Below are 15270 nucleotides of genomic sequence, written 5' to 3'. Positions count from 1 at the left end.
GGGAAAGTGGAGCTTGCCTGGGTTATACCCCGGCCTGCTTCACATTCACCTTTGGGAGGCGTCCAGTGCTGCTGGACTGCATTAAGTGTGCAAACTGAGCAGCTGCAGTCGGCCATTGGGCTGCAGCATCTCTGGGGTTCATCATGGAAGTTGTTGAAGGGGGGTGGCGGGAGGAACCCTCTCTTTTACTCATGCATTTCCCCAGCCAGTCTGAAGCCGCTGGTTGTTCCTTGCTGGCTACTGCTGCTGGATAATAATGCCATGACAAATTATGCATTACACATGAAATAGATGTCTCCACTCCTATATATATATATATATATATATTAGTTGTGGGCCGTTATCGGCGTAAACGTGCTGCGTTAACGCGAGACTCTTATCGGGATGTGCGCGGATGTATACCTGGCCGAATTGCACTGTAGGGGACGAGAACGAGTCAGACTTGGAACCTGTGTATGCCTACTGTGAAATTACCACATCAAACGTGACGTGCTGACATGGATGCAGCTATGAAGGTTTGCTTCAGGGAAAATGTATTTTTAAGAAGCTTCCCAATGGAAACGTCGACAAGACTGAGGTTGTTTGCACCTTGTGCAATGCGGAATTAGTTAGTTAGTCATTAATTAGGTCGCACACACATATTATGAATGCCTTCGGCAGAATTCAAATGAGCCATTTTAATCTAGATCAATTCCAATATTACAGTGAGATTAATCTAGATAAAAAAAATGTATCTATGCCAACCACTAATATATATATATATATATATATATATATATATATATATATGTACACAAAATGTACGCATTAGCGCAATTAATTTATTGAGTTAATGCATTCATTATTTTAACTCATTAACACAAAAACAAAGATGGAACTATCAATAAACGACGTAATGTTAGCGTGACAGAGAGACCAGAGTGTGTGATGGCGTAACAGCTGTGAATGTAGCAGTTAGCCCCAACATTAGCAACTGGCTCCAGGATAAAAAAAAATAAAGAAACTCTGAGCAGACCTTTAAGGTGGACCAGCACTATTCTCCTTTCAGTGACAAGCTGCTCCTCTGAGCTTTTGTATCTTTAATATTTATTTTAACTGTGTAACTGACAGCAGGTTAAACAGTTGATTGTTTGTATCAGGAAAACACAAAGTTTAATGTTTTCAAAGTTATTGTTATATTATTAAGTACTCATATAAGTACTGAAATTGTAGTACTTCTTCTCGGACAATCAAGGCCATTGGTTCAACATGGACAATAGACTCTTTATGAGGAGAGAAGGAAAGGATGTCTCTGATAAAATCTCTTCAGATTGAAGTCGGTTAGTGTTCGGAGGCGGGTACTCACCAGTATGCAGAATCACCACTTCAACATTTTACTCTTTGGCATAATGTTTCTTGTTCTCCCGCAGCGTCACTTCTCAACAGCTGCCAGTACTCTTTTCTGTCCTCTCCATATGAGGTTCTCCGGGTGATTCATAATCATACAGCATTTTGCATCACTCTTCAATAGCCGTAAGAACATAAAAACTTTGTGGAGAGCATCTGGACGAGCCGAGGCAAGGCTCGGGGGAGGGAGGGTGAGAACGAGGCTGCTGTATTACAATGTTGACGAGCTTTTAGTAAAATAATAAGTGAACAAACGCAATTAATGAAACATAATTTAGCTTTCCAGCTCTTGTGCAAAATGTTCATACTGAACAAATCTTCCAAACATTCACTTACATGGTATTTCAATAGTTTTCCTATATAAGCATGATCTATGTTATTTTGTGTGGCTGTTAGAGCAGCTGGTTCAGGTGAGGGAAAGACAAGCGCAGTTTGTTTACTTTACAAACCACAATCTGGCCAAAGGCAGAATCCTTCTGTCAACTAAAACTAACCGCACAAGACCGTAACTGTAAATGTTCGCAGGAACTGATCTTCTGACTTCTGACTGAAAATGTAATTTTGTTCAGAGTGCAGTTAGTGGCAGTGTGGGCTCCACTACAGCAGGGGGCTGAAGACGACCAATCATCTTCCAGAAAAATGTGCATTTCGCGGTCGGTGAGGGGGAGCAAGAAGGAGCCAGAAACACGTTTAAGGCAAAGGAGTATGGGAGAACGATGGCGAGAAAGACACAGTTATAGTCAGAATGTGTGTTTCCATCCCACCACCTCCTCCTCATTTTCTTTTCATCTCAGTTTCCTTGCACTCTCAGGATTTCAGTCAAACGTGCTGCGCTGGCAGAAAAGTCGTGGACCGCAGAGTCAAGATAACAGATCGACATTTCCTCATTGCTCTGTAGCTGTAGAGGAGGCAGCAGCAGGGAGGGGAGGAGCAGAGGAAGTTGTATTTTTACAATATGCCTTCTGTCTTCTCAGTCCTGCCCCAAGGCAAAAATAACCTCACTAGCTTTACCCTTCACCCTCTCTCTCTCTCTCTCTCTCTCTCTCTCTCTCTCTCTCTCTCTCTCTCTCTCTCTCTCTCTCTCTCTCTCTCTCTCTCTCTTACTTTCCTTTTCTCTCACACACTCGCACACACACACTAAGGATTATGGGTGCATGGAGAGATCAACCTCTGTCAGCACCCGGAAATGAATCTATTGATTCCCCTTCCTTTAATATTCTCTTCTGCTCCTCTTTCTTCTTCTGTCCGGACCAGGAATATGTGTCTGCATGCAAGGCTTTATAAAGCACGGTGTGAGTGTGTGTGTGTGTGTGTGTGTGTGTGTGTGTGTGTGTGTGTACATGTGCATGTGTGTGCTTTCTAATTACCATCCCGCTTGGCTCTCGAAGGAGAGATTAAAGAAGAAAGAGAGGCAGAATGGAAGAGTAGAAAAAGGAAGGGAGGCAGTGATGGAGGAGGGGCGGCTTGATGCGGTGCTGTGAATAAGAGAAGAGGCTTCTTTGACTCAGCTTATGCACAGATGGGTGGATGAAAAGTCAGGGAGGAGGGAGGGAGGGAAAGGGGAGCAAGGGTCCAGAAAATGACAGCTGATCATATTCTGCTGCGATGATGAGGCATCAGCTTTCCTCTTTTTCTACACCTCTCTTTTTTCCCTCATCCTCCATTTTTTCCATTGGTGCACAGACCTTGTAGAAAGTCACCTGCCTTCCCTTTCTCTTCCATTGCTCCATCATATCATCTCTGTGTGTATACACCTCATCCCTCCAGCCCTTCCTCATCTTTTTCCCTCCCTCTCTTCTCTCTTTGTCCCACCGGGTCTCCAGTTAGCAAACCTCCAGTACAGAAGATGACAGCCAGGCTTTTAGGCTGCGATCAAATCAGAAGGTTTTCTCTCTCGCTCAGACTCAGAACTCTCAGTGTCACTGCTGAAGGTCACATCTTACACTTGTGCTAAATAAAACATAATACACATGCTTTTTTTGTGTCAGCAAAAGACATTAGGAACTATTTTTAGTGGCTCTAAGAATTGCTGTCAGTCAACAGTTTATGCTATTCCAAACTTGATTTGATAGATAAACATTGTATTTTAGCTTGAAACTTTTAGTTTATGCCAGCTATACCTCTATAAACGATTCCCACTGGCACAGCTGTACGGTGAGACTACTGTAATGCTTATGTTACATTTAATGTTTATTATTTAATATTTAGTGCAAACCAAGAAGAGAAAGAGAAAATTATTTACATTTTTGAATATATATGTATAAAAACAAGTAAATATATTTAAATGAACATAAAAATCATGGACAAGTAAGAGAAAAAGGTCCGTGAGATGAGAATTAACACTCAATAGAGACACTGCGGTAGCACATTATCAAGGAAGTCCTGTTTTTTTGTTAGTGGAATTAGTAAAACAAACGTGTGACGTAGTTTTGATGAAACTTACTGATGAAACTGTAGCATGCACCAAGGAAATGCTCATTAAATTAAAGTTCTGCACTCCCAGAGAGATAGGCATTCCCAGTGAGCATGGGTCGTAAGCTCACATTGATTAAGTCCCTGGCCTTTGTGCACACCTCCCATCGCTACTACCGATCGGATGGTTTGGGGTAGTCCTTGGAGCAGCTGAACTTGAACTTCCCTTATCAGCCGTTCACCTTGAAGTCTTGCTGCAGATATTGATACGTCCGGGTGCGAGGTTTACACGTCTCCCCCAGATTTTCAAGGACCAGCAAGAGCTCACTGAGGGCCACCGGAACTGCAACGCTTTCCAGGGCACACTAAGGATTCAGAGTGAGCGTGTCCCAGGATTTGCCCGGCTCCCCACAAAGAGAACTCTCTCATGCCGTTGCACCCAAACATGAAGCAGATTTTTGCCTTGCGTTACTCTACGACTAGAGAGAAGTTGTTAACAAGCATGTTTTATGCTCACGGTAGGCATTTTATTTGTCCTTTTCACCAGAAAGATGGATTATGACTTGTATCCTGTGAGTTAGCATGTACAATGTACAAAAGGTCACATTTGATCTACATCTGCAGACTTCAGTCTTATAATGACGAGTCGAATAAGCGTCTCTCTTCAAGTCATCCATTCATTCCCACTCAGTGTGTCCATGTCTGCCAGCTGTCGATTTTTTTATCTGCCCGACTCACTTTCACTGCATTTTATGTACCGTCACTCTCCCTCTCTCGCTCTGTTTCCATTTCCATTCAAATTTCAAGCAAGTCCTATTCAAGTCCTAGACATTTAAAGTTGAGCTGAAATCAAATCTGTAAACTTTGAGCTATACTCTCTCATTCAAGTCTTCATCTTTGCTGTGCAGGAAAATATGGTTTGCAAGACATGCATTAAAGTTATTTTCGACAATCCAGTTTTTCCTAACAGGGCCCCGTCGAGTCTTTACTAAGACTGTCACCACGTGACCTGCAAGGCTTAAAAGATGAGTTCACCCACATTACAACCAAATCAAATTAGACCGTATCTTGCCGTGCACATATTTCTTCAATAGGCTGAGATTTTGAGCTATTTGAATGCAAAGCTTCTGCTTCCACCTCTTATTTAATTACATGTTTATTCATGCTCCTCAGACTATTAAAACAATTCAATAGCAAGGTTTCGACTTTTGCTTCAGTAGAAAGCCGTAGGAGGGAAAACAGATGACGGTCACCGCTGTGGACTGAGGATGTGGTTGATTTTTCGATGCAGTGAGCACCGAAAGCAATCAGTTCACCTCGTACTGTGCTGATTAAAAGATTCTTAGCAGCAGAGATGCCAAAAGCTCAGTACATTACAACCAACATAGACCAAATTTATTTATGTGCTTAGAAGGCCACATTTTTCATACATTTTTATGCAACTATTTCCCTCATCCTGCACGTCCGTTTAAACATCGGTCTTGAAGGAGAGTTGTTGCTGCTTATTATCTCGTCTGACATTCGTTTTCTCTTCCTTTAGCTGCTCTTGCTTTCATACCAAACAGATATTGTTGAGAATAAGCTCTTGTATTGAACGTGAGCCTGGACAGGTTGCATGTGTTTTTATCGTCTCTTCATCTGAACGCTTGCTCATTCTTCTTGTACTAGTCCTCCTCGTCATCTGCCTCCCCCTCCTACTCGCCATCTCCTTTCCATTTATCTTGTCTTGTTTGTTTTTCCTCACTCTCCTTCCTCCCTTCTTCATATTCAGAGGATGAGAGGCGATGAGACTGAGGATATGCTGGGAAACTCTCACCCTGACCTTGTGTCTATGGCGTGAAGCGACTCATCCAAGTTTAATACCTTTACTGTCCTGTAGAATCTCCATAAAGTCACCTTTTCAGGAACAGGACAAAACTTGAATAAAAGATATGTTCTGTGCTGTTGTTCTGATTGATTTCACAATAACTGACCGGAATCAAGTTTCATGTTCCGTAAAAGCATATTCGGTCATTAAACCGGTTCATGGTGTTGGGTGATTGGATTATCGGCTCAGTGTGTTCAGATGGCTTACAGCCTGCCCGTGCTTCCCTCAGGTTTACTACTAATTGTATAGCTCTGACTCACTGCTGTCAATTACACACTCGGCTTGTTGGCCGGCTCTCGCCCCCTGGGTTTTGTATTTGGGCACCATTCTTTGCATGTTCCCATCATGCCTCTATGGTTCTGGTATTGGAAAATCACTGGACATTTTCAGGACGTCTGCATGTTTTGCTTTTTGGATGCCACGTAATATTTAAGATGTTCATCTGTGTGCCATGATTTCCAACCCTGTCTGCAAGAAAAGTATGTTTTTTTCATGGATTAGGAACGTCATTTTTGGAGACGGGGCTGCCATTTCTTGATTGAATCAATACAATCCCAACATTTTATTGAAACCTGGACGTAATTTAGTGCAAAGAAGAAGTGATTTCAACATTTCTGCATTAAGAATATCTTGTTTACTGATTCCCATTCAACCAATTTTCATTCTTCTTTCATTCAAGGCATTTTCTAGTTCTTCAGGTAAAAACAAAAAGAAAGTGTTGTTCACTGTGATGGATTACACCGTCATTCTCAACAGTCTGCTAGTCGATTTCAAGACCATACGCAGATGAATAGAATCTAAAAGCTGCTAATGGAAAATAAATGGTCGGCATTTTGATGACAGTTTAAAAGGACGTATGTGCAGCCAATGCAGGAATCAAACCTGTGACCTTTCCTCTAAATAAAATATATATATATAGTATGCTTGCGTTGCAGAGCGAGGTTAAACTATACTCCTCTCAGATCAGGACCATGGACATTAAATAATGGAAGCTTACGGCCGTCTCTACATATAGATCGTGGACATGGAGTGGTGGATATGAATCGTATCCTGAGTGGTGGGTTGGATTAAGTGTCCTGCCTCGTATGGAATCCCGAGTGGCTCTGTTTCTACGACTGTGGCCTCTGTATTATTCACAGAGCTGCCATGAACAGACAGAGAGCCAACACTTGATCTCACGCTTCCCTCTAAATCCTGTATGGCATTCAACATGTTTCCTATCATTATGATCATTGCATTATTCACAACCACAAATGACACACACTGCCATGCGGACACATTTTGACTTGGATCTTTCCTGTTTCCGATGTGCAGGACTGTAACTTGTTCCGTGCCTGAAGCGAGGGGAATATAGAATGTAGAAAATAACCTTCACTGTCCGTACGCTTCAGCTGCTTCTATTCATATCATTGGATTTCATCATAAGTCTGCCTGCTTCCACATCCCCTCAAAGGCCAGATTTAGACATAGGATGTTTGATTATTCTATAGGTTGGTAAAATGTGTAACACAACAGAATTAAGTGCATGGCTGTACAGAGAGGCTAGTCCCAAACGGTTCTAAGGAATGATTGATATTAGAAAGAAGTTTAGCTGCCAATCACAATCATTGCTGTCTGAACTTTCATACCGGTACATCCTTTGTTTTGCGACCATCACCAATTCCAAGCTGTTTCTTCTGAAGCCATAATTTGCCTTCCTCTACCCATTGAGCTACACGTGGAATTGTACAGCCAACCCTGACAGTGCTGATGTATTGTTGTATAAAGTTCTGTCTTGAAGCCTCAGGCTGAGACATGAGTTACCTGCAGCAACGACAAGGCCACAGGCAACATTAGATACATTTAGTGTGTGTGTGTGTGTGTGTGTGTGTGTGTGTGTGTGTGTGTGTGTGTGTGTGTGTGTGTGTGTGTGTGTGTGTGTTAGAGAGAGAGCCTGAAGCCTTCATATAACCATTAGTGGGACCAGAACGCTGCTGCTCTTATAGACCAGACCTTTATAGTAGACTGGGTGTCCCTCTTTAGTACGTACACACACACACACTCACACACACACACACACACGTATATGTCCAGCAGGTCAGGCTAGGCTTTATAATTCCATTCCTTGTCTCGTCACCTCCACTTCACTGTTAATAAATAGGTACTGCCCTGCAGTGGATGACACCTGTATCATATATAGGAAACACACACACCCACATAGAGGACATAGAGAGATCCACAGGTACACACACACACACATAAAGGACACGTGCACCTGCAGGAGAACATGTAGAGTATGCGTATTCAGAATCCAAGTTTTCATGATCAGAGTTGTTAATGTGTAAAACGATCTCTAAATCTGTATGCATTTACGGATTATTTAACATTGACTAATCCGATGATGAAAAACACAGAAGTTTAACAACAGAACAATAATGTCTCCACACAATGGCATGATCATTCATTAGTTAATGGTCTTTGAGACCAAGTCACAAGAAAGTCTCAAGTCTTAAACTTGTGTTTTGAGTAAGTCGTAGTGCACTCATCACCAAATTTAAAGACATTTCCGTCCCCCTCTGTAATATTTGATGCACACATTTTACTGCTATTTGTTTTTTGTTGACCACTGCATAGCTTTTCTATGCAAACTAAATATTCTTTGGTATCATTTTTTGTCATTGTCTTCCTGATTAATGCAAGTCCAATGTTCACTGTATTGAAACTCTGGTTTAGACCAGGAATCAAGTCCCTATTGCATGACCTCACAAGGAGGTCGGGGTGGTGGATGATTGGTGGATGGTATAGTTGCCTAAAATTATTTATGGATTATTTACCATCACCAAATGTTTAGCAAACCATATATGACAGTAGTTGCCATGTGCATATATTGTGCAAATCACTTAACAAAAGATGTAATTCAGGGTTCTGTATATCAATGCTCTTGTCGGGTGATGGGGATGTTTGTTCTCCACCTACTCCCGAGGGAAATATCTGTCTCTGTCGCTGCTAAATGTTCCACTGTGTTCACCCGCGAGTTTCTAATGGCTGCTGTTTGCTGCTCAGCAGGTAGTGGACAGCAGCTTGATCAGAGCTTGTTTGATGAAACCAGCTGCAAATGCTGGAAACACTGAAACGGAACCAGACAGGAAATGTGTTATGAGACCAAAACTAAGAACAAAATGAGGTTGAAAAGCTCAAAATGTAGTCAAAATAGATGTTAAAATCCCTGTCAGAACTTCTTACTAGACATTGACTGATTCTTTGATGCCAATAGGACGTTTTACTAACTATCTTTATTGATATATCTGGGCTCTGATGGTGACCAACGTCACCTCCAGTCACGTTGGGACTTACATCACCGTTTTCCATACACATAATGGGGGCAACTTTTCCTGAAAATATCTATGATTAAGTCCTGATAATAATCTAAACTCTCAAAGACCCCATGAAACTGCACTCTACTTTGACACTTGGAGACAGTCATAAATGCACAAAAGACTTGAAATTACATTTTGGGTATTTGTTATTTAGGTAGTTTGAGATGTTTTTCTTCAGAAAGCAATTTTCCAGTACATGAAAAAACCTTCAATTCGTGAATCAGTTATTGCCCTTTTCCTGCTCCAGACTATCATTATTGTGTGTGTGTGTGTGTGTGTGTGTGTGTGTGTGTGTGTGTGTGTGTGTGTGTGTGTGCGCGCGCGCGCACGCGTGTGCGCGCGCGCGTGTGTGTGTGACGTGTGGAGGCGTGGGTCCAGCGTTAGCAGTAATACTGGTGTTTCAGTAGGTGGCCTAGTTCACAGCTCCCATGTTTCTCCGCTCAATTATCATTCCATCGATAACATCTCCTTTTTCTCTCTGCAGCCCAGAATAATCTGTCTTTGTTCTTTATTTTTCTCCGTTCTCTTTACAAGCTGTTCCCTCATCCTTCCTCCATCTCTATCGGTACTCAAATTAGTTCAGGAATCAAGGGAGGCTCTCGATCATCTTAAGGGCGGCACAGTTAAAGTATTTTTCTTACATTCTGGAGCAGTTTACTTGTGGGAGATCTCGTTTAATTATTAATTAAAATGAGTTTAATTTGTTTAACTATGAACAGCAGCGGCATAAGCCGTCTGTGTGTGTCTGTTAGCATGTCAGCAGAGCAGCCGTAGCAACGACACAACTGTGCCTGTGCTTAAAAGCACATGACTTCAACGCCCCCTTATGAAGAGCTGAACCTAAACAATTTGATCGGTTCTGCTGTGTCGCGTTTTAAACTCTATAATTGTTTCCACTCAGTTTGAGCCACATAAGCAGGGAGATTATCTCCAGCCTGCAGTTGAGCAAAGCGGTTAGAGACCGTCTACATTCATGGTAATGAAGGAACATGTCCCCCAGTGCAACAGAGAGGCTGGTTGATGTGTTTTTTAATGGAGCTCTATGGCAAGGGCAGGGGAGGTATCAGGCTGTGATACACACAGTAGATACATTCGTTGTTGTTTTCTTCATTTTATAAAATCTGGTGATAAGAAACAGATCAGATAATATCAGAATGTCACCAGATTAACCTTTAGGCTTCCCTTCTCTACATTTACCAGCAACAAAGAAGAGCTCCACTGCAATATTTACTCATTTCATTTTGTCCTACTGTGAAAGTGGAAATCTGCTGCACATGACAATCCTGTGGCTGAATTTGAGCAAATATTTGACCAATTGTACAATATAATATCCAGCATAAATAAAAACCACTGGTTGCAGTAAAAGATTCCCTCTTCCGTGGCCGTCTGACAAACACTGACTGCTAATTGTTTTATTCTAGTCGTGGTCAGATGTTGTTGTAGACATATTATATAGAGTATTACACTATGCAAGATTTGTCATAACTGTAGTCAGAATTCAAACTTTTTACCATTTTCATACCATCAAATGTGTGTACAAGGTTCAATAAATGAGGTGTAATGAACTGATTAAAATCAATTTATATTTTTAATAAAATATATCATATAACTTGGGTGAGAGATTATGTTTATAAATCAACTTCCAGATCAAGGAAGTGAGAATCAGCTACATAGTGATTGTATACAGTCCTATTCACAGCTCAGCATCATTGCTGAAAATATTCAGGAAAGAAACGTAAAGTTGCTGCAACACTAAGTCAGCGAGTTGATGCGATATAATAACAGATATGATGCAGCGTTATGGTGTCAGGTGATGAGCCTGACGGGGATATGGAGTCTGTTGTGTCTTTGTCTCCCTGCGTCCTCCACTTCTTTGTTTTCACTCCCCCACCTTCTCCATTTTTTCTCTCTTCTGTCTCACCCTGTCACCCCTTTTGTATCATTTCTCCCCAGCGTCTTCTTCTTCTTTGTCTGTCCTCTCTTTCTGCATACTTCGTCTTTTTCTTCCTTGCTTCCCCTCTGTCTTTAAACTCACTCTACCTTTGTACCCTTTGATTTTCAAGTTGGAAAGTTCCATCATTGTTCTCCATTCCCTCTCCTCGTCTCCTCCGCCTTTCTTCCCTCTGTGTGTATATTCTCTCCACTTCAAATTTCTACTACAGCTTCAATCTTCTGCATTACCAGAAACGTCCTCTGCTCTTCTCATTGCCAGAACAATTGCATCGGGTTTCTGTTTGCGTCCGGGACAACTGCAACATAAGTCATTACAATCAGCAGACCTGCAACATCAATCCAGTAATCTAGGAGGACTGTCAGGACTTGCTCCCTTAGAGACGGACCGAGACAGAACGATAAGGGGCAGATCATCATTTTGCACAATGGAATGATAAAATATACCAACATGAAATCATCATAAAAACATTATAAAATACAGGGAGCAAACGATAACAGTTGAAGTAGTGGAGAGAAAAAAAATGAAACTTGAGTGACACACCAAAATGTCAAAATAAAATCCAACTGCACACTCTGGATAACTGGTAGGATCCATTAAACATGAGGTCGTTTTAAAATAAAAACCAACCAATGTAACAACCCTTTCTACACAGAGAGCCCTGGATTTTAAGTACAAAAACAATCTACAATCCCACACAGTAAAAACTGAGTCGTGGGTTATGTTTTCCTTTTGGTTATGTATCACAAATAAGTTTCAAGTGAGTCGTAATGGTGAGGTGGTGGACGGCTCAGAGACGGGGCTTTCACACACACACACACGGTGTGTGTCCTGCATTAATCCGGTTCTTCTGTTGTGTTTTTCTTTCCTTTCAGTGTCATGGTCATATTAAGCCAATCCATGATGTTTTTACTTTTGTTTTGTTTCAGTTTGAGGTAACATGTTTACCTCGACACATGACTGCATGTGTCAGTGCGCATGTAAGTTAATTTTCTCTATTGAAGTGTATCTTTTATTGTGTTGCCAGTGTTTTCCTCTGGTCTATAAAGGCCTATGATTTTACGTGGACTTGCACCAAAGACTGAAATTGATACATTGAACAAGTTGGCGAAACACCAAATTGTTTTTGCTGTTGTCAAGGTTCCAAGTTGAACTTTCCTGCCTTGCTGAGTAATTGGGGCTTGGCTCTGAGACCGCCAGGGCAGCCAGATGCAACTCTCTACAGCCAATAACAGTGAAAAGTTGTGGGATTTTCTGATAACTTTGATAACAATGGACTGAGCAACCCATTTAACACAACAATAAATACACACAATAGTGTGAGAAATAGATTTTTAAAATGAGTTTTGGTATTCTTAAACTTTTTGCATGAGGAAGAAATTGCTTGTATCCGTCTATGGTGGGTGGATGGGTCCAACAACAACACATGTTTGTGACTGTTTTCCTAAACCTAACTAAGCTGCTCTGTTCCCTAAACCTAACATTAGTTTTGTTACATAATGTCGCCCCAACTGACAGAGAAATCTTGGTGCGGGCTAAAAGACTCCAATTAGAGGAAACAATCTGAAGTCTGGACTGTCTCTCTCAATGTATCTCACTAACATGAGCACCATTAAAGGGGACTGTGGGGCATCATGCTTCACTAAATACATAGTACATTTCAGCCCAGTGAACACGCTGTGTTTGGATGGCTTGGTTTGTGTTTATGGATGATGAACTTAACTCCACGCTCTTTAATTATGAGTGATGCTTCTCTACTCCAGCCTTTGTCGTAAGTCTTCACAACCTCTGTTCTGTAAATAATCATTCATTTAGGACAACATTGAATCAAATACCTTTGTCTGTCTTCCTCTCATTCAGGATGATCCCAGCCAACCATAAGTACTTCCTGCTGAGTGACCTGGCGTCATCGCGGGACTACGAGCTGTGTGTTTTGGCCGTCTACGATGACGGCATCACCGCCCTGACTGGCACCAAGCTGGTGGGCTGCGTGTCCTTCACCACGGAGACGGAATACGGACGCTGTCACTCGATACGAGACCAGGTTAGTGCGTTACATTTATTTCACGCAAAGTTACGATGTAATCTGGTTAATATTATCTTGAATATGGAGACAATGTTCATTAATCTAATTCCAATTCTAAAGGGCCTTACACTCGGTTTCTCTGTGCTCGGAGCTAACAAGCACGTGTATAATTCTGCATATATGGAAAATAAATGTTTCCGTAATAAATTGATATTTACTGATGTTTGATGTATTCAGTTTACAGTCATTGTGGTTGTTGCTTTTCATTCCATCCAAATCTTTAATTTCTATTTTCAAAGGAGCAGCTATATACTTTCCATACAAACTTTAGTAAATAATGGAAACTTTTTTTCCTGTTTAGTTACCAAATGACATTAGTTATTAATTTTCCATCCACGACAAATGTGAGCTGAACATCATGAGATCAGCTCAATGAAAGCACTTGAAATGTTGTGATTTCATAGATGACAAATAAAATTGGCAGTCAATTCCTTTAGAAATGCAATGTAAGAAATGTTAGTTATAACAATGTCACCTCAAGATCCATTTCGTATCTGTGATGGAACCTTCAATTGCATAACACAGTCTTCCTCATTTAGTGTTTATGGACTTGTAGATTTGTATATCTATTCTGAAGGCTTCAAAGCCTCGTTGTTAAGGTTGATGTCAGTTTGTTCCCTACAGGTCAAGAATAAAATTCCAAACGCAAGTAATTTGCCAGCTGTAACGCTTTCAGGCAAACCATGTTTGTTTCTGATGTTTCAACTCGAGGAGATGTCAGACACAATGAAAGCATCTGCCCACCAGGCTCATTCTCTGCATGTTTCTGACCTTTTGTCCAGTTCCTGGGAGGCACCATGATCATCATCATCGGGGGGATCATCGTGGCCTCCGTCCTTGTCTTCATCTTCATCCTCCTGATGAAGTACAAGCTGCACAGCAACCACTACAAACAGAAAGCCGCTGCACGCCATGCCAACGTCTGCTCCCAGACCAACGGAGGAGGCGGAGGCGGAGCCAACGTCCTGCCTCCGTCCTCCTCGTCCGCAGGGCAGGGTAAATGGCAGAGAGATGGACGAGGAAGAGAGAATATGTGACTCGTCTTTGTCATCTGCTCCTAAATATCGGTACCTCTTTTTCTCCTAGGTGGAGGTGCTAATAAAAACTCCCAACCGTCATCATCGATGGAGGGGATGGGAGCAGCTTCTCTTCGAGGGACAACTATAGTAGACTTAAATCCCGCCCATGACGATGACGCCATCTCCCAATAACACACAAGAAACTGTCGATCAAACCCACAACTCACCAATCTCTAAGCCCAAACCAATACTCCACATCCTTCCCCCTTTTTTTAATTTGTTTTGTTGCTGGTGCCTGGAGCCACACTCCACTCTACGCCGAGGAGACACTCCTGTCATTGGTGAGTAGCTGCTGTAATCAGACTGGATTCCTCTCCCTGTTTATTTCCATCAGGCAGACGCATTCACTTTGTGATGTAACTCTACACCAAACATATGCAGGATTAGGTCTAGGGGTCTGGACCGTTGATGGGGCCTCTGGTGTGCTCACAGACACATAACTCACACTGCCACTGCCACAAGGAATGACTTCAGTTAAAGATGGTGCACAGAAGTGCAGCCAGAGAGACGGGAGGAGAGGCAGGGAGAGAGAGTATCATTTGAAGTTTGTTTGAAATTGAAATCTGAGGAGGCAGAAGGCCGCTGACAGAGGAGGTGACAGTGAGGATGGGCTGCTTTAGTAAACCGGGTTGACAGAGTTCATCCAGCCTGCATGGCTGAGCACCAGCTGAACGCGCCTCCATTACAAACACGCCTTAATGAACACACGCGTGCACACATGGTCTCACACACCTGGTCTCACACACCTGGTCTCACACACCTGGGTGTCGCAGCTACGCAATGCTGGTATTGACTCTCACTAATACATCACACTATGGGCACACAGACACAAACACACACACGCGTGTGCATTAATCAGATAACATCACCAGTTGTTTCGTGTTCTTACGGACATATATATATAATGTGTGTTTGAGCTGTTTAATACATTACATGTACACATAATGATCACTGCTGCCTCATATCACTACACACTCATCATCACAGATGGTCGTGGGTCACAGAGTTTCCTGGAGATATTTTGAGAGTTGGAACACCTCAGAGGAATGAGTCCTCATCATACAGACATCGAGCAACTAAACATTAGTCTGTGAATATTTGTCAGGCTCTGACTCATATCTATAGCAGGTCCA

General features: G+C 42.0%; 1 protein-coding gene across 1 annotated transcript in view; it reads left to right on the top strand.

Moving 5' to 3' along the window:
* LOC311020314 (leucine-rich repeat and fibronectin type III domain-containing protein 1-like protein) overlaps nucleotides 1-14389 on the top strand; it is a 33270-nt gene extending 18881 nt beyond the window's left edge. Inside the window, exons 7-9 of the mRNA XM_084020290.1 lie at nucleotides 12833-13016; nucleotides 13841-14054; nucleotides 14145-14389. Of these exons, the coding sequence (XP_083876416.1) occupies nucleotides 12833-13016; nucleotides 13841-14054; nucleotides 14145-14269 (523 nt within the window). The 3' untranslated portion in view covers nucleotides 14270-14389. The remainder of the gene's footprint in view (nucleotides 1-12832; nucleotides 13017-13840; nucleotides 14055-14144) is intronic.
* Nucleotides 14390-15270: the final 881 nt, after the last annotated feature.

This window comes from Eutrigla gurnardus, assembly GCF_963514095.1.
Source record: "Eutrigla gurnardus genome assembly, chromosome: 10".
NCBI classification, from domain to species: domain Eukaryota; kingdom Metazoa; phylum Chordata; class Actinopteri; order Perciformes; family Triglidae; genus Eutrigla; species Eutrigla gurnardus.
The sequence above is the reverse complement of the archived record's forward strand: the minus strand, read 5'-3'. Positions and strand labels throughout refer to the sequence as shown.